Raw genomic sequence first — 20400 nt, 5'->3', positions numbered from 1 at the left:
AAAAATTTTTTGCCATTTTTTTTAAGGAAAATTTCATGGAGATTATGACTTAAAAACCAATTTTATTTAAAAATTAAGCTTTTAGAGAAAGTTTCTTTTAAATGTTGTCTTTAGGCAAAATTTGTCAGAAATTTCCTTAAATTTTTTTGGTAGAGAAAATTGCATACACATTTTGTCAAATTTTCCTCAGAAAATCTATAAAACAAAAAAATTGCAAAAAACCAAATTTTAATTTAATTAAAGCGAAAATCGTATCATCCCCATTACATTTTTTAAGCCTACCTTAATCAATCAAATCTTAAGTTCTCAGACTTACCTTTTGTGCCTTGCATGTGGTGCTTATCGGCTGCACTTCATGTTGTGGATGACGCTGATCGTTGATGCACTCAGCACAAGCTGGAATTTTGCAAGTCAAGCAATACATGGACAATACCTCCTCGTGTTCACCGCAAACGGATTCACGCTGCTGGGCGGCCCCCTTGGGCTTAACCAAAGTGTGCTTGGCCAATGGGCCTCGAGCTGGATGGCATAGTTCGCGACAAGCATCACAGTAGCGTATCTCACACTGTTCACACACCAACGAAGCCACCTTGGGGTCGGTTTCGCACATCTGACAACGCAAAGCCTCGCGGGCACAAAAACGATCGACTATGGACTCCATGGCACGATAGGGTGGCAAATTGCGTACACCCCCCTCGTCGAAGAAGACAATTTTGCGACACAAAGGACAAGTGAGACTGAAGGCAGCTCCCGGTGGAGCTGAGGCGGCGCCTTGCAATAGAAGATTGGTGCCGGCGTACGACACTGGACGTGAGGTGTTCGAGCAGCAGACCACCCCCGAATCGGCTTCACTCAAAATGCTAACCTTGTCCGATTGATCTTGATCCGAGGTAACCGATTCTGTGCCGGTGGCCGAACTGGCAGTGCTGGCCGCCGAACTATTGGACGAATGTCGTGTAGAGGGATGGGTGTGGGCGTTGTGTGGATGATGGGGATGTGAGGGGTTAACGCCCGATGGATGAGGATGAACGGTGGCGGCTACACTGTGTATGGTGCCACCATTCAGCGAAGATGAGCCACCTGTAACAGAGGCCAAAATGGCTCCCGGTGTATAGGGTGTCTGAATATCCAAAGCACAGCCCAGGCAGAGGGCATGGAAACAGGGCAATAGGACAGGATTAGCAAAAAGCTGTTTGCAGGTGGGACAACGTAATTCGTCCTCCATAATCAGATTGTGTGGGAGCGCTTTAAAGGTGTTTGAAGTTGGTTTTTGTTTTTCTCGAGATTAATCGATGAATGTTTAAATCCACATTAAAAGGTTGCGATTTTTCTCTAACGATTTTGTTTTTGTTAGTTGGGCATGTTAATGCTTGTTTGTTTTTGTTGTTTCTTTACACTGACACCACACTTTTTCAACACTCTGCAAACTCTTCAACTTTTTATTACTTTTAGGCTTTCAAAATTTTCCTATATATTTTTTTATTGCTTTTTTGTGAGGGGATATTTCGTTACTCCCGCCAAAATTACTCTTACTCTTAGTTATGCTTGTACAATATTCCCGTTATCTGTCACACACTTGCCTTTGCTACAACACTTTCACACACACACACACAAATACATTCAATGCCGGTATTTTTGCAATAACAACAACACTGCGTTTTGGTATTTCACAATTGTAGGGGGGGGGGCACCTTTTTTTCTTTTCTTGGCCTAGAACATTCATATATTATCTTTGGTTTTTTCTAATGATGCTTCTTCTTCTTCTACTGTTAACAACCATATGCTTTCACTCCATCAATTTGCACTTGCACTTGCTTGACACTTTTCTTTAGGGAATTTCTTTGCCTTTTCAAGCGGATTTCCTGTTTTCGCAAATTTTGTTTTAATTCCTCTTTTGCTGTTTTCCCTTTGACTATATTTTGGCCGTTTCTTTGCTCTTTATTCACTTCGTTTATTTGTGTTTTCAGATTTCACTCCAATATTCTTTTCAAGCACTACACTTCAATTTACTATTGTTGGTGTTTTAACGACCGTATGTATGTTGTTTTTTTTTTTTTTACTTCAATTCACAAACCGCATTACCGTTTAACCGTCACCCGAGTGGTACGTGCGCTAGTTGATTGGCATTTGAGTGCAGCCATAGCCCGAAAGTGCTTCGCGACCTGTGAAAAGAAGTATGTTAACATTAACAGATATGCATCAAACTTTCAAACCTGTCCTGCGAACGTTTGGTTTGATTGTTCGCACAAAATGTTGAATGTAGTGCCAATGCTAAAATGTATGCTAGCATTCCACTCTTATAGACAACAGCCATTCCTTCATTCCATTCAATTCTAAACATGACAGAGGAAACAGTTGTTCCTGTCGTCCTTTTAACCAAAATGAATGAATGAGTGAATAGAACTACCAGAAACATTAAAGAAATCTTGTTTTCCTTACAATTTTGGTGTAACTTTCAATGCGCGGTAAAACTGCACTTCATAGGGCGCACCTCCGATTTCGCTGAAATTTGGTATGCAGAAGTGACTTGACCCCAGGAATACGAATATGAAGTCCATTTTTGGCGCAAAGGCCCCTGGAACTGCTTGGCGGAAATGGTCCAAGCTAGGCAATATAGATATCAAATGAAAGGAGTTGTTGAGTAGATTACGAATATGCCCAAAAATTGGACCCGGGAATGACCTACGGGATCTTGAGCATTTTAAAACCAGGTAACATAGGCAATATCGGTATCAAATGAAAGGAATTGTTGTGTAGAGTACAAATATGCCCAAAATAGGACCTGGGATGGACCTACGGGGTCTTGGTAACATAGGCAATATGGCTATCAAATGTCTAGATTACGAATATGCCATATCAAATGAATGAATTTGGTAAGAAGATTACAAATATGACTAAAAATTGGACACGGGAAAGACCTAATATAAGGTCTTGAGAATTTTGAACCCCCTTAACCTTACGGAATATGGGTATGAAATGAAAGGTATTGTTAAGTATACGCAATATGGGTATGAAATGAAAGGTATTGTTGAGTAGATTACAAATTCGGAAAAATATGTATAAAAATTGGACCCGGAAATGACCTACGGGGTCTTGAGCATTTTAAACCTAGATAAGATAAGAAATATGGGTATCAAATTAAAGGTATTGTTGAGAGGATTGCGAATATGATAGGGAAGGATCTACGGGGTCTTGAGAATTTTAAACCCCCTTTACCGTATGCAATATGGGTATGAAATGAAAGGTACTGCTGAGTAGAATACGAATTTTAAAACATATGTATACAAATTAAACCCGGGAAGAACCTAAGGGGTCTTGAGAATTTTAAACCCAGACAACCTAGGCAATATGGATATCAAATGAAAGGTATTGTTTAGTAGATTACGAATATGGCCAAAAGCTGAACCCGAGAAGGACCAACGGGGTCTAAAGAATTTTGAACCCCTTTTACATTATGCAATATGGGCATGAAATGGCAGGTGTTGTTGAGTACATTACAAATTCGCAAAAATATGTATAAAAATTGGACTCGGGAAGGACCTACACGGTCTTTAAAATTTTAAACCCAGGTAATATAGACAATATGGGTATCAAATGAAAGGTATTGTTGAGAAGACTGCGAATATGAAAAAATTGGACCTACGGGGTCTCGAGCATTTTTAACCCCCTTAACTCTACGCAATATGGGTATGAAATTAAAAGAATTGTTGAGTAGATTACGAATATGCTAAAATATGTTTAAAAATTGGGAAGGGACCGGGAAGGAACTACGGTATATTTAGACATAGCCAAAAATGGAAAATTTTACAAAAATAGGCGGATATACTAATTTAGACGAAATATTCGTCTAAGACCTCATAAAGTATATACATTCTTAATCGTCATGACATTTTAATTCGGTGTAGCCATGTCCGTCCGACCGTTTGTCTGTCGAAGGCACTCTAACTTTCGAAGGAGTAGACTAGCCGCTTGAAATTTTGCACAAATACCTCTAATTAGTTAAGGTCGGTTGGGATTGTAAATGGGCCATATCAGTCCATGTTTTGATATAGCTGCCATATAAAACGATCTTGGATCTCGACTTCTTTAGCCACTGCAGACCGCAATTCTTATCCGATACGGCTGAAATTTTCCACGAGATGTTTTATTATGATTTCCAATAACTGTTTTAAGTATGGTTGGTCCATAACCAGATATAGCTGTTATATAAACCGATCTCGGGTCTTGATTTCTTGAGCCTCAAGAGAGCGCAATTCTTATCCGATTTGCCTAAAGTGAATTGATATGACTTCCAACAACTGCGCTAAATATGGCTCAAATCGGTCTATAACCTGATATAGCTGACATATAAACCGATCTGGAATATTGAATTCATGAGTCTCTAGGGGGCGCATTTCTTATCCGATCTAGCTAAAATTTTTGTTTTGACTTCCAACAACTGGTTTAAGTATGGTTTAAATCGGTCCATAACCTGATATAGCTGTCATATTAACCGATCTGGGGTTTTGACTTCTTGACCCTCTAGAGGGCGCAATTATTATCCGATGTCGCTAAAATTTTGCATGACGTGCTTCGATCTGACTTCCAACAACTGTGATAAATATGATTTAAATCGGTCCATAACCTGATATAGCTGCTGTATAAACCGATCAGAGATCTTTTGAGCCACTAAAGGGCGCAATTATTATCCGATTTGGCTGTAATTTTGTACAACGGCTTCTCTCATAACCGTTTACATACGTGTCAAATATGGTCTGAATCGGTCTATAACCTGATACAGCTTCCATATAAACCGATCCCTTTTTTACTTCTTGAGTCCCTAAAGAGGGACTTCTTGAGTCCCTAACGAAATAGGCTGAAATTTTATACAACGACTTCTACTATGGTCTCCAACAGTCAATTCACTTATGGTCTGAATTGGACCATAACTTGATAAAGCTCTAAGAGCGTAGCAATTCTTTTCTTTTATCCTTTGTTTGGCTAAAAAGAGATACCGGGAAAAGAACTCGACAAATGCGATCCATTGGGGAGGGTATATAAGTATTCGACCCGGCCTATTCGTAATCGACTGGACAATACCTTTTATTTGATACCCATATTGCCTGGGTTAGAGAACTCTCCCCAAGGGGAGTTTTTGGCCCTTAGGGGGTCCTGGGGCCTTTGCTCCAAAAACGGACTTCGGATTCGTGTTCCTGGAGTCAAAATTAGGGTGGTGTAAAAATCGCGGGTGTACCCTGTAAAGTGCTTTTGTTCCCAATGCGCATAACATGCATACCTTGTTTGCCAAATCGGCTAGGATTTGGCATGAGGAGCAGAGTACACTCACATTGAAAAAGCCCAGATAGCTTTTAATTTCAATTTTAATTTTAATTTCCTCCATTGAAGTATTGCAATTTTTACAATAATAAATATAAAACTTTATATTTTTCCCTTAAGTCGGCAATCCTACTTCATTCCACTTTCGTAGCGAACGAAACAAACGTAACGAAATGTAAACAAAGAAACTGTGATTCCAGGATTCTAGGGTCACTGGGATTGGACATGGCCATGTGTAAGGGAATAAGCGCCGGATCAAACATTACATTTGGTTTGGGGTGGTATTTTGGGGGGAATTTTGGATATCATTTCCATGCTTTGACCTGTTGCCATATTGATTTTCATGAAAATTACAATAAAAATTAATTTTCATCAAATTTTATTTTAATAAAATTTTACGATTTTTGTCGAAATTTGATTTTCGTGAACATGTTTGCCAAATTAAGATTTTTTTTTTTTTTTTTTTTTTGAAACTATCGTTCAAATTAAATTTTTTGGAAATTTTATGTTAACAAGAACCAACATGAAACATCTCAAATATGGGCATATCTGTAATGTTAAGTTAACATCTTTGATTTTAAGCGAAGCCAACCAACAAACCCACACACAACATACATAAAAAAAAAAAAAACCATAACGATCGTTTATTCTCGAGTATAATCCAATACAACAGCATGGCACAACATCACATCGAACATCTTCGCAAGCGAATCTACCACTTTGCACGAAAATTTATTTGAAACTAAACTATCACGTCACGTCATGGGGTTGTTGATTGTCATCCCCCTTTGACCATGTTCGATATGTCATGGTGCTGTGGTGGTGTTCGCTACGAACAAGTTCTGCGGCGGCATTTCCAGGCAACGTGTTGCATCAAGCTGGTTGAAACAGTGGTTTGGTTATTCGTTAAAGGGAAAGTTGATTTGGCATTGGCAAAGGGATAGGTAGATGGCATTTGTCAAGTTCTTTGCCCGGTATCTCTTTATAGGGAAACAACGCATAATCGCTAAGAATCGCTATGCTTTTGGATGTTGAAGGCCATAAAAGATGTCGTTGAGATAAATTTCAGCCAAATCGGATAAGAATTACGGCCTCCAGAGGCTGAATAAATATAATCACTTGATCGGTTTATATGGAAGCCATATCAGGTTATGGACCGATTCAGACCATATGTGGCACGTATGTTGGAGGTCAAAAGAGATAAGAACTGGGCCCTCTAGAGGCTCAAGAAGTATATTCGGGTGATCGGTTTATACGGGAGCTATGTCACGTTTTAGACCGATTTAAGTCATACTTGGCACGCATGAGAGAGTTTATATCGGGATTTTCAATAAGAGCGCTACAAAAGTTTTTTTTTTTTAAATAAACCAAAAACGGTTGTGGATATCAATGAAATTATTTATTTCTGTGGAAGTACGTTCAATGTTATTCTGTGTGGAACTCGATTTCTTTTGCATGACCACCAGACGCTGAACCCAATTTTCGACAGTTTTCAAGTATAAATCGGCAGATACTGCTGCAATTTCGCATAAACCATAGACTTGACGTAGTCACACAGGAAATAGTCTAACGGCGTCAAATAACGCGGCCAATGGACTGGAACATTTCGTGGGATATGAATGAAACACATGTCCTCCAACCCATAAACCGCCGTCAAACCATAAACCGCACTAAAGTGTAGTTTTTTCGGGACTGCAAATGACTCATGGAGTACGTGTGGATTGCTGTCTGACAAGTAACGCATGTCTTGCTAATTGATGAAGCCATTCAGCCAGAATTGAACCCCATCGCTGAATTAGACGTATCGCTCTTAACGTTGAGGCCAGTGACTTCGAATTTTGGTAGTAAATTGTAATAATTTCGACTTTTTGTTAGCTCGTATATCTTTCCATCATGAAATGGCAAACCTTATAGATGTAAAATGTCAAAATAGCGGCCAAAAATATGGTGTCGTTTGCTGTCCCTATCGGGCTATTTTTGAAGTGTCCCTGAAAAAAACGCTTGTAGAAAGAAATAAAGTCGGGAAATCGGTATATATGGGAGCTATATCAGATTTTTAACCGATTCAGTTCATATTTCACACGTATATTGTCTGTCAAAGGAGAATGCACTCGGATAAGAATTGCGTCCTCTATGGGTTCAAGCATTATAATGGGGAGATCTAATTATATGGGAGCTACATCAGGCTTTGAACCGATTACGACCAAACTTGAAATATCTGTTGAATGTTATAGAAAGCATAGTATTTAGTATAAAATTACAGTTAAGTCGGATAAAAATTGAGTTCTAGAGGCTCAAGAAATATGATCCACAGTTCGGTTTATATGAGAGCTATATCAAAACATAGACCCATTTACAAACCCTACCGACCTACACTAATAAGAAGTATTTGTTCAAAATTTCATGGCCAAGACCTAAAATCGAGAGATTGGTCTATAGGGTAGCTATATACAAATCTGGACCGATCTGGGCCATATTCAACAAGGATATCGAGGGGCCAAATACAACTTACTGTCCTGAATTTCTGCTAAATCGGGCAAAAAATTCGCCCTTTATGGGCTCAATATCTTAAATCGAGAGATCGGTCTATATGGCAGCTATATCCAAATCTGGACCGATCCGGGCCAAATTGAAAAAAAAAAATATCGAAAACCCTAACACAACTCCTTGTTCCAAATTTCAGCGACATTGGGCAATAAATGCGCAGTTTATGGGTCCAAGACTTTAAATCTACAGATCGACCTATATGGCAGCTATATCTAAATCTGGACCGATCTGTGATGAAGGATGTCGAGTGGCCTAACAAAATTCGCTGTCTCAAATTTCAGCAAAATGTGGCTTTTATGGGCCTAAGACCTAAAATTGGCAGATCGGTCCATATGGGGGCTATATCAAGATTCCACTTATAGCCGAGGTTGTGAGCAGTGTTGCCAGTATCGGGGATTTTTCCACAAATTGGAGATATATTTTCGAAAATGAGGACTAATTTTTTGCCTATGGGCACTAAATTTTTGACTTGGGGATTCGTAGCAAAGATTGGGTACTTTTTTTGGGAGGAATTTCCTATTCAAAATTGTATATTTTACTTTTACTATTTTTTATAGTAATTTTTGATAACCATTTACATAACTTAAATCGGTACAATATACACCCTGTTATACTTGCTGTGTTTTATTTCAATATTATATTGTGAAATTCACGATTTATTTTAATTGTGGGTAATTTTATTATGGATATTCACTTGTAACTGGGGACAAGGGACGGTTAACTGTTGGCAACCCTGGTTGTGAGAATAAAAACACCATCTCTCAGCATAAAAACACCTTTAAGGTTTGCCATTTTTCACTCACAACAAAACAAAAGGCCATCTCTACAAAAAAAAAACATCAAAGTTAACAGCAGTCAAAACAAACAACATGTTTGATACACTGGAAGTTGCAACCAAAGAGTGAGAGAAGGATTTATCAACCTTTTTGGTTGCAACATGCCCATGAATGAGAACAGGCAGAATATCCAATGGTTGCGTGTCTAGAAGAGTGAGAATTTGTATTCTGTTGGTGTTGGTATGTTACAAGAGTGGTGCAACACAACACAACAACCGACAGAACAAAAAAACTGCAATGGAATTCCCAAAACGCAAAATGTTTATATGCAGACATTTATGAATGGAGTAAACAAACATGAAATGAATTATTTTTAGGGAGAAATGGAGCGAAACCCATAAAAACATTGGGAAGAAATTATTCTAAAGAAAATTTACAGACGAGTGTCATAAAATATAACATGGATGACATCATTGGTATGTATGGTAGGCATTGATTGTAGATGGATTTTCAATCATTGAAATGGGGATAGGGAAAATTCAAAAAGGCCTGAGTTTATAAAAAAATTATGTTTCTACCAAAAAAATAAATTAAACATTTGTCGAAATTTGATTTTTTTCCGAAAATTTCATGGAATTTCCTCATAGTTTTAAAAGAAAATTCTTGATCCGTTGTCCCTTGAACGTTATATCGAAGAATTATTGGGTTGCCCAAAAAGTAATTGCGGATTTTTCATATAGTCGGCGTTGACAAATTTTTCCACAGCTTGGGACTCTGTAATTGCATTTATTCTTCTGTCAGTTATCAGCTGTTACTTTTAGCTTGCTTTAGAAAAAAAAGTGTAAAAAAAGTATATTTGATTAAAGTTCATTCTAAGTTTTATTAAAAATGCATTTACTTTCTTTTAAAAAATCCGCAATTACTTTTTGGGCAACCCAATATTTACATCTCGCTAGAGACGTCTCCCCGAAGACTCAAATTCCCCTGGAATGTGTAAGACAGTTCGACACTCATAGAAAAAGTTTGCTAAAAATAGCAAACAATATCTGCTGAATATTAGTAATTAATTTTGCTACTATTATAGCAGTACTTCTGTTATTACTGCAGTAGTTGTGCAATTTTAGACCAGCAAGCTGATTGCTGAAAAGCATGCTGTTTGCTGAAAATGGCTGCTGCTTAATTATGAAGGGGATGTTCAAAGAAAGAATAAAATACAAATGTACGTAGAGCTAGCCACTTGAAATTTTGCACATATACTTAGTAATGATGTAGGTTGTTGAGGATTGCAAATGGGTCACATCGGTTTAGATTTGGATATAGCACCCGTATAAACTGATCTCTCGATTTGACTTCTTGAGCCCTTACAAGCCGCAATTTTAAAGAAAAGGGTCTGAATTGAAGTGGGCCAATCGGGACAATATGGATCAAATGAAAAGGTTTTTGGGTGTAGTGTACGAATTTTATATTAACTAGTAAGGAAAGGCAAAAGTCGGGCGGAGCCGACTGTATATAATACCCTACACCACCAGGTCTAAGTACTACTTTTAATGCATGGAACCTATGTTGAAATCTAGTCAGACTTTAATTTTGCATACCTATTAAAATATAGAATAGAACCTCGGGGGTATATGTAAACCACCTTTGGTCATAACCCAGTGAAAAATGCATAATTTATGCCTCCATAGCAACTATATCGTAATATGGTCCGATATAGACCAAGTTCGGCCCGGACATTGAGTGTTCTAATAAATACAAGTCATTGTTCAATTTTGTTGATCAAAATATTGGTCTTATTGGTAGATAAATCCAAATATAGACCGATCTGAACCATTTAAGACACGGATGTCGAAAAGCCTAACGTAAGTCACTGTGTCAAATTTCAGCGAAATCGGATTATAAATGCGCCTTTTATGGGGTCAAAACTTTAAATCGAGAGATCGGTCTATATGGCAGCTATATTAAAATCTGGACCGATCTGGGCCAAATTAAAGAAGGATGTCGAAGGGTCTAACGCAACCCCTTGTCTCAAATTTCGGCGAAATCGGACAATAAATGTGCCTTTTATGGGCCCAAGAGCTTAAATCGAGATATCGGTCTATAAGGCAGCTACATCCAAATCTGGACCAATCTGGGCCAAATTGAAGAAGAATGTCGAAGGCCTAATACAGCTCACTGTCCAAAATTTCGGCGACATCGGACAATAAATGTGCCTTTTATGGGCCCAAGATCTTAAATCGAGAAATCGGTCTATATGGGAAGACATTATACTAAAGAAAATTTACCAAAACCTAAAACCGAGAGATCGGTCTATATGACAGCTATATTCAAATCTGGGCCAAACATGAAGAAGGACGTCGAAGAACCTTACTAAACACACTGTCTCAAATTTTGGCGACATCGGACAATAAATGCGCCTTTTATGGGCCCAAAACCTTAAATCGAGAGATCGGTCTATATGGCAGCTATATCCATATCTGAACCTATCAAGGCCAAATTGAAGAAAGATTTCGAAGGGCCTAAGACAACTCACTGTCCCAAATTTCGGCAAAATCGGGTAAAAAATGCGGCTTTTATAGGCCTAAGACCTTAAATCGAGAGATCGGTCTATATGGCAGCTATATCCAAATCTGAGCCTATCAAGGCCAAATTGAAGAAAGATGCCGAAGGGCCTAAGACAACTCACTGTCCCAAATTTCAGCAAAATCTGATAATAAATGTGGCTTTTATGGGCCTAAGACGCTAAATCGGAGGATCGGTCTATATGGCAGCTATATGCAAATCTGGACCGATCTGGGAAGAAGAAGAATAAAGAAGAATGTCGAAGGCCCTAATATAGCTCACTGTCCCAAATTTTAGCAAAATCGGATAATAAATGTGGCTTTTATGGGCCTAAGACCCTTAATCGGCGGATCGGTCTATATGGTGGCTATATCAAGATATAGTCTGATATAGCCCATCTTCGAACTTAACCTGCTTATGTACAAAAAAAGAGTCTATGCAAAGTTTCAGCTCAATATCTCGATTTTTAAAGACTGTAGCGTGATTTTAACAGACAGACGGACGGACATGCTAGATCCGTATCCTAGATCCTATATATACTTTATAGGGTCTGAAATGGATATTTCGATGTGTTGCAAACTGAATGACAAAATGAATATATCCCCATCTTTCGGTGGTGGGTATAAATATAACCTCCTCCGCCTGGTGTTATTGAGATTGTGTACAAAACTTTAAGACTATAGGTTGTCCGCGCGCCTCTGGCAAGCCCCCAAAAATTGGTCGCCTCGGTATTTCGAAAAATTTTCGGGCTGCCAAATCTTCATATTTAGTCCGATTTTCAAAATGGTCAAAGTGCCTGGACCACCTAGGGCCTTTAAATTTTGCGCACTATCTCGATAATACCTCAGCATTAACCTTTCCAAATTTCAAAAAGAAATCTCTACCCGTTCTCACACGGCATAATTTTTACTAGTTTTTACGATTTTCTCCCATTGTGCGACGGTCCACCATGACATTATCTAATATACGAGTATGTCTCGACGGCAGCCCCCTAAGTAGACCTAGCTGCAGAAGTCTAAACAATGTTCTCTCAGCATGTTTCCTAATGTATAGATCGATGGACTGAATTCCCAGCAATACCTCCATGGACCCAGTAGCAGTGATACTCATGGCACCAGATATGAATCTTAGGGCCACTCGGTTAACTCTATCAACATCCCTTACATGTGTCGCAGGCTCCATCGCCAGCCAACAATACGTCAGCACCTACCGCTCCACCGCCGAGTACAACCAATGCATCAATCTTGGTTCCAACCCACTACCCACGAGCCCCTGACAGGAGTAAAGTCCCGCAAATGCCTTCTAAATCCTAGATTCCTAATTGAAATTCTAGTTCATCTTACTGTCCAGAACCACCCCGACAAATTTGGCTGATCCTAACAGCTCCAGTGCTACACCATGCAGAGAGGTAAGCCTAAACTGGGGAACTTTCCTTCTCCGTGGAGGCCACCGTAGCGCAGAGGTTAGCATGTCCGCCTATGACGCTGAACGCCTGGGTTCGAATCCTGGCGAGACCATCAGAAAAAAATTTCAGCAGTGGTTTTCCCCTCCTAATGTTGGCAACATATGTGAGGTACTATGCCATGTAAAGCTTCTCTCCAAAGAGGTTTCGCACTGCGGCACGCCGTTCGGACTCAGCACATACTGGCATCCGGAAAATAATGACACACCCAGCTTGTCCCTAATGTGCAAGTCCAGAATTCTCTCCTGTGTCTTGACGAAAAAGGAAGAAAGACTTATTGGCCTAAAATCCTTGGCCGCACTATATTACAGCCTCCTCGCCTTGGGTATGAAAGCCACATTGACCCTCCACCAAGACGGTGGAGGGTCAATGAATGCTCGAAACAAACAGACATACCAGTCTGATAAAGATTCGTAGGCTACATCTTAGGGTAAACGCCATCGGGCCACGGAGACTTGTAAGGCCCAAAGGTATTCAGTGCCCAGTGAACGCTCCCCTGAGTCACAAGCACTACGGGAGTATGGTCACACTGTATATGTTGCAAGGTGCTGTGCTGCATCATCGTCGTCGCCCTCTGCGTCCTCGTCGTCGGCCTATGTGACCCCACCGACCTCTCCCGTCCAGCAATATACGCAACAGCAGCATCCCAGGCCCAATATTTCCAGGCCAGTGCCGAGAAGTGTATCATTTAGGCAATTGAATTGCAGTTGTCTCCGAAGCAAAATCGACGAGATACCAGTGGATCTGAGTTGGAAGAACATATTAGCTGCAGCGATCCAGGAGACAAAGCTGACCAACGCCTGCAGCTTGCACAGTTGTCACACTTGGGGAATGGATGTGAGGGATTGGCCTTCGTGACACACCATTCTGTGTAGTTTAGACCCAACTCGCCTGCGCCTAGCGCTAGTGACTCCTACATGGAGAGCATGGGGATAGCAGTCAGGTCCGCCGGTTTGTGGCTGTGTCCCAATTAATGGCCTGTCTTACAAGCCCTACATGAGTAGGCTACTATCTGGCCATAATTGTTTGGTTCTAGGAGGCATTAAAGATGCGCATCACATTTCATGGCATTCTCCCCTAGGTAACGATCAGCGGAGCATAACTTTGGCAGAGCAGATTGAAGGCTCCACGTTCTGCACGCTGAATGAGTATGCTCCTACTTGGATTACGGGGAGGTGTAGCAGCTCACCAGACATTTCCAATGCATCCCTGATCTCTTGAGTGACGTATCCTGGCAAACCGTCATTTCTTTGGGGCCAGACAACCCCCAATCGACTGACCACCCGACTTCATAACCCCTGAGCGCCGGATGTTTACCAATTAGAAGAAGGCCGATTGGACTGGCTTCAGAGAGTACACCAAACGCCCCATCAGTGAACTGACACCTCTCTCGAATGTGCTAGCTGTCGAGTGGAAATTCCGAAACATCATTAACGCAGCAGCCACTCGCTTTATGCCAGCCGGTCGAATACCCCATGTGCGGCCCAATTTTCCGGCGCAGGCAGGGGTACACACAGATGAGCGTGATTCTTTTCATTGTACGGACCCCACTAACCCCAGAATCAGAGAGCTGAATCTGCAAATAGACAGGGTAGTCAACGAACATAAGTGGAATTTGTGGCTGCAGCACTTTGAGCAATATATCTTACGCACCTGTTTAGGCAAGCTGTGGTCTACTGTTAAGTCAATCTCGAACCCTGGTAGACGGGATGACAGGACCTCAGACACTTTTGGCGACGGAACCGTGACTGATTTGAAGAGATGCTCCAGGTTGTTCAACCGTCAATTTATTATACGTCCCGAGAGTGATAGAACTAGGAGGAGAGTCATTTTTCATATTCGTGATCTCCGAGCCGATGGGCAGCCACCACAATTTACCGTGGGCGAAGTTGCGAATGTCATCCGTGGCGCTAAAGCATCTAAGGCGTTGGGGTCCGAAGGAATCTCTACACTGATGCTGATGAATCTGGATTTACCTGGAGTTGAGTACCTTACTACTATCCTCAAACTGTCCTTGAACACTCTTACAGTTCCCGATGTCTGGAAAATGGGCAGAGTGATCCTGCTACTGAAGCCTGGAAAGGACCCTAGTTTGGGAGAGTCGTACAGACCGATCTCCCTACTCTCACCAGTAGCCAAGACTTTTGAGGGACTACTCTTATCGAGCCTCATTGGAGAATTTCCATTCGCCGAGCATAAGCACAACAACTGCTCTGCATGCCATCACCGCACACATTTGCCGTGACTTCATTCAGCCCACGCCATGTGATAGGAAGGTCCTCATGGCACTCAACCTATCGAAGGCATTCGACACGGTCAGCCACGCCTAACAATTTGAGGACATCGCCAACACGTCCCTCTAGCCAGGCCTGAAATGCTGGGTCGCGAATTATCTGTGTGGTCGACAGTCATTTGTGGAATTTAGGCATAAGCAGTCGAAGCACCGTAGGGTGAAACAGGGAGTTCTCCAAGGCGGGGTGATATCTCCGGCACTGTGCTACCTCTATCTAATCTCCATTCCACCCAGTCAGTTGTGGCGATAAGAAGTCGAAGCACTGTAGAGTGAAACAGGGAGTCCCCGAAGGCGAGGTGATACTTCCGGCACTGTTTAACCTCTATCCTCTATTCTTCCTTTTCAAGACGGCATAGAAATCGGATCATATGCGGGTGATTGTACGATCATGGTCTCAGGCCCCGATCTATTGATAACATCTGCGATAGGTTGCACGTCTACCTCAACGAACTTGCCTCATACTCGCTGCAAGAGATCTGAAGATATCTGCCACCAAATCTTTAGCCACATTGTCCACTACAGATATGCGTGAGGTGAATACTGAGCTGATAGTGATGGTCGATGTAGAAATGATTCCGATCATCAAGTGTCCTTAAATACTTGGTGTCACATTTGACAGCTCGTACAAATTCGCCTCACATGCCACACTAATTAGCGATAAATGTAGAAACAAGGTCCTCAAGTCACTTGCTGGCAGCACTTGGGATGCTGAAAAAGAAACCTTGTTGACCACGTACAAAGCAATTAGCCGATCTGTGGTAAGTTATGCAGCGCCAGTGTGGACTCGTCAGCTCTGTGGCATGCAGTGGAATAATATTCAGGTCTGTCACAATGCTGCCCTTCGAACTGCGACGGTCTGTCTCCTCAGTTCTTATGTGGACCACCTCCATCAGGAGACAAAGATTCTACCAGTACGAAGACATACATGATGGCTAAGCAATATCTTTTGGGTTGTTATCGCAGACACCTTCCAAATCATCATCTTGTGGATAGATATCCACCGCCCAGAAGCCTGAAGGTAGATCTACATGATCTAGAGCGTGAGGTTCAGCGCTACAGGAGACAACCTCTAGATCAAGCGGCATATCAAGCAGGTCTAGACAACATTCATGTAGACACGGTAGCAGATGCGGTAAATGGCAACCCGGTGAATGTAGTCCTTGAAGAACGACCGCCTCCCATTGCACCTGAGGAAATTGAACTCCCCCGGCAAACCAGAGTAGTTCTGGCTCAATTACGTTCCGGCACATGCAGCCGCCTCAACTCCTACAAAGCTGGGATTGATGCCGACGTGCACGATGTATGTCCCAATTGTAACCAGGGACCATACGTCACCTGTTTAACTGCCCAGACAGACCCATTTGACTCAGATCCAGATCCCTCTGGACGCACCCCATCTTAGGCGCAGGGTTCCTGGATCTGGACACTCAACGGAATCAAGAAGACGAAAGATAGAACACAACTAGAACTGCTAGATCAACAACAACAACTAGGTTGTTCTTCAATGTATCCTTCCTAATACTGTCTTGTATACTCTTAATTTCCACTTTCACTAGCTGCATTAAAAGTCCGTCAGGCATCCTTCCTTAGTACACCCCACCTATTACATTTCTAGTTTTTGGCCTCCTAACTGGACAAGCCGATTTGTATACCGTAGTCATAGCACCCTCCACACTCAACATATCCCACCGTCCATTGGGCAATCTCCTGCCCACCAACGCGCTAAATTCCTCCCATCTGGCACTCCATTTCTATCCTTACAATAGCTGCTCACGTTGCTCACTTCAACAGGAGGTGGTAACAGGTCATCGAGGGTATAAACTTTCAATGAAAATCAATTTTCGATTATGAAAATAAAACTCCTAAAATTTTAAGCAAGCACCTAATTTTCGTTATCGTAGCCTTCACCATAGGATGGGGGTATACTAATCTAGTCATTCCGTTTGTAACACCTCGAAATATTCGTCTCAGACCCCATAAAGTATATATATTTTTGATCGCCACGACATTTTAAGTCGATCTAGCGTGCCCGGCCGCCCGTATTTCTGTCCGTCCGCCCGTTTTTCTGTTAAAGGCACGCTAACTTCCGAAGAAGTAAAGCTAGCCGCTTGAAATTCTGCACAAATACTTCTTATTGGTGTAGCTCGGTTGGGATTGTAAATGGGCCATATCGGTCCATGTTTTCACAGAGCTGCCGATCTTGGATTTTGACTTGTTTAGCATCTAGAGGGCGCAATTCTTATCCGATTTGGCTAAAATTTTAGCATGACGTGTTTCGTTATGACTTCCAACAACTGTGCTAAGTATGGTTTAGATCGTTCCAAAACCTGATGTAGCTGCCATATAAACCGATCTGGGATCTTGACTTCTTGAGCCTCTAGAGAGCGCAATTATTATCCGATTTGGCTGCAATTTTGCATGACATGTTTTGTTATGACTTCCAACATCTACGCCAAATATGGTTCAAATCGGTCCATTACCTTATATAGCTGCCATATAAACCGATCTGGGATCTTGACTTCTTGAGCTTCTAGTTTTTCTTTCCATCCGCTCGTTTGTCTGTAGAAGACACGCTAACTTCCGAAGAAGTAACGCAAGCCGCTTCAAATTCTGCACAAATACTTCTTATTGGTGTAGGTCGGTTGGGATTGTAAATGGACCATATCGGTCCATGTTTTCACAGAGCTGCCATATAAACCAATCTTGGATCTTGACTTCTTGAACCTCTAGAGGGTGCAACTCTTATCCGATTTGGCTGAAATTTTGCATGACATGTTTTGTTATGACTTCCAACATCTACGTCAAATATGGTTCAAATCGGTCCATTACCTCATATAGCTGCCATATAAACCGATCTGGGATCTTGACTTCTTAAACCTCTAGAGGGCGCAACTCTTATCCGATTTGGCTGAAATTTTGCATGACATGTTTTGTTATGACTTCCAACATCTACGTCAAATATGGTTCAAATCGGTCCATTACCTCATATAGCTGCCATATAAACCGATCTGGGATCTTGACTTCTTGAGCCTCTAGAGAGCGCAATTATTATCCGATTTGGCTGACATTTTGTACAACGGCTTCTCCCACGACCTTCAACATACGTGTCAAATGTGGTATGAGGTGTTTTGTTATGATTTGCAACAACTGTGCTAAGTATAGTTGAAATCGATCCATAACCTGATGTAGCTGCCATATAAACCGATCTGGGGTCTTGGATTCTTGAGCCTCTAGAGGGCGCAACTCTTACCCAATTTGGCTGAAATTTTGCATGACTCGTTTTGTTATAACTTCCAACATCTACGCCAAATATGGTTCAAATCGGCCTATTACCTTATATAGCTGCCATATAAACCGATCTGGGATCTTGACTTCTTGAGCCACTAGAGGACGCAGTTATTATCCGACTTGGCTGAAATTTTGCATGAGGTGTTTCGTTATCACTTCCAATAACTCTGCTAAGTATGGTTCAAATCGATCCATAACCTAATGTAGCTGCCATATAAACCGATCTTGAATCTAGACTTATTGAGCCACTAGAGGGCGCAATTCTTAACCGATTTGGCTGAAATTTTGCATGACATGTTTTGTTATGATTTTCAACATCTGTGTCAAATATGGTTTAAATCGGTTCAAAACATGATATAGCTGACATATAAACCGATCTCAGATCTTGACTTCATGCGCCTCTAGAGGGCGCAATTTTATCCGATTTAGCTGAAATTTTGTACAACGGCTTCTCCCGTGACCTTCAACATACGTGTCGAATATGGTCTGTGCCTGCTCCCCTATTATTTCTTGATCCCCTAAAGGGCGCTATTCTCATTCGATTTAGCTGAAATTTTACAAAATCAGTTTTACTATGGTCTCCAACATTCATTTTAATTATGGTCCGAATAGGACCATAACTTGATATAGCTCCAACAGCATAGGAATTCTTTCCTTTCATCCTTTGTATGCCTAAAAAGAGATACCAGAAAAAAAACTCGACAAATGGTGGAGGGTATATAAGATTCGGCCCGGCCAAACTTAGCACGCTTTTACATGTTATTTTTTTTTATTTAAATTCTTTCTACTGTGATAATTTTTATAAATCCAATGTTAGGAAATATGAGACCAAAGTTTACAACACTATAACTCAGTATGTGATGACACTTACCTAACAAATGTGAGCCCTTAAACAAGACACCCTTTCTAAGGGTCTCCTCACGTATGTTCTGTGCTCTGCTTTCGTAAATAAAGAGAGCTGACAGCAAATTGTAAACCCAACAATCAAACAAACCGAAATCCTGAAACCAATGGCCTGACCAGACCATTGAATATACCATTCATGTGATGAATGGATGTTTAACAAAAATATTTTTGAAGTGCATTTTATTGATACGAGTATCGATGATGTTCATTTTGTCACTCACTTCATAGCAGTAGAGCAGCAGTAGCAGCTAGCCCATCACCTGGGAGTGCGTGTGAATGCTCAGATCATTGACACGCACTCGAGTCACACGCATTTCAAGTGCACGTTCTGCGGGTGTATGTGAGTGTTTTATCGCACCTTTTGTAATAGTGTGGCTGCGTGTGTGTAGAGCAGGACAGAGCTGATTTTCTCTGCCTGCCCTGCCCGGTGATATATATTTTTTTGTTTTTTTGAAATTATGACCACAAATGCACAATCCACGTTTATTTATCACCCATGGCTTGACATTCAGCCATCGCCAAGAAGGGCGGCAAAGAGCAACAGCTATAATGACAACAGAAATTTATTGATAATGAATTTGGTCTACATTGCTCGGCCCATGTTTTCCCCCCAACAGATGAACTTGCACTCCAGCGGACATTTATGTAGCTGACACATGTACACATCAATGTTTGGCCTTATTTATTTTAAATACTCGTATCTATTGGAATGGTACCTGATACCAACTATGCTTTATTTGCTTTTTTCGTTTATATCTGTCTGTCTCTGGACTTTTCGTTTACCTGGCGGCCGTGGTTTATTTATCTTGAAGTCCAAAGATATTCATTAAATAGTCAACATTCACATGATGACTTAATGATAGTCTATCAACAGAAATAGAGAAAAAAAAACTGATTATGAATGATAAGAAAGAACCTACCTTCACATGAAGACGAATGGATTTTGCACAAGAAACGGAAATGATTTAAGCCAGGGCGGAGAGTGCGTCAAAGTTTGGCAAAATTTTTATGATAATGAAATGTCCATGAATTTTTATGATAGAACCTACAAAATTAAAAAAAAATTGGCTTCATTTTATTGTGATCGAAACATTTTTAAGAAACTAAATTTCTAGGATATTTTCAAAATAAATCAAATTTTGTCTAAATTTTCTTAAAAAGTCAAATTTCAACAACATCTTTTAATACCGATGAAATTTTCTTTGCCGTAGCCTCTAGACTCTCGGCCAGATGCATACTCAGTTAACGAAGAT

General features: G+C 40.9%; 1 protein-coding gene across 2 annotated transcripts in view; it reads right to left on the bottom strand.

Annotated features, from left to right (window-relative positions):
* The window catches only part of LOC106087135 (E3 ubiquitin-protein ligase TRIM9), a 573450-nt gene extending 553263 nt beyond the window's left edge, over window positions 1-20187 (bottom strand). For both annotated transcript variants that reach the window (XM_059365015.1, XM_059365016.1), the window contains exons 1-2: window positions 20068-20187; window positions 317-2162 (exon numbers count right to left, since the gene is read on the bottom strand). In XM_059365015.1, the coding sequence (XP_059220998.1) occupies window positions 317-1225 (909 nt within the window). In that variant the 5' untranslated portion in view covers window positions 1226-2162; window positions 20068-20187. The remainder of the gene's footprint in view (window positions 1-316; window positions 2163-20067) is intronic.
* Window positions 20188-20400: the final 213 nt, after the last annotated feature.

This window comes from Stomoxys calcitrans, chromosome 3 (assembly GCF_963082655.1).
Source record: "Stomoxys calcitrans chromosome 3, idStoCalc2.1, whole genome shotgun sequence".
NCBI classification, from domain to species: Eukaryota; Metazoa; Arthropoda; class Insecta; order Diptera; family Muscidae; genus Stomoxys; species Stomoxys calcitrans.
This window is presented reverse-complemented; position numbering and strand designations above follow the sequence as displayed.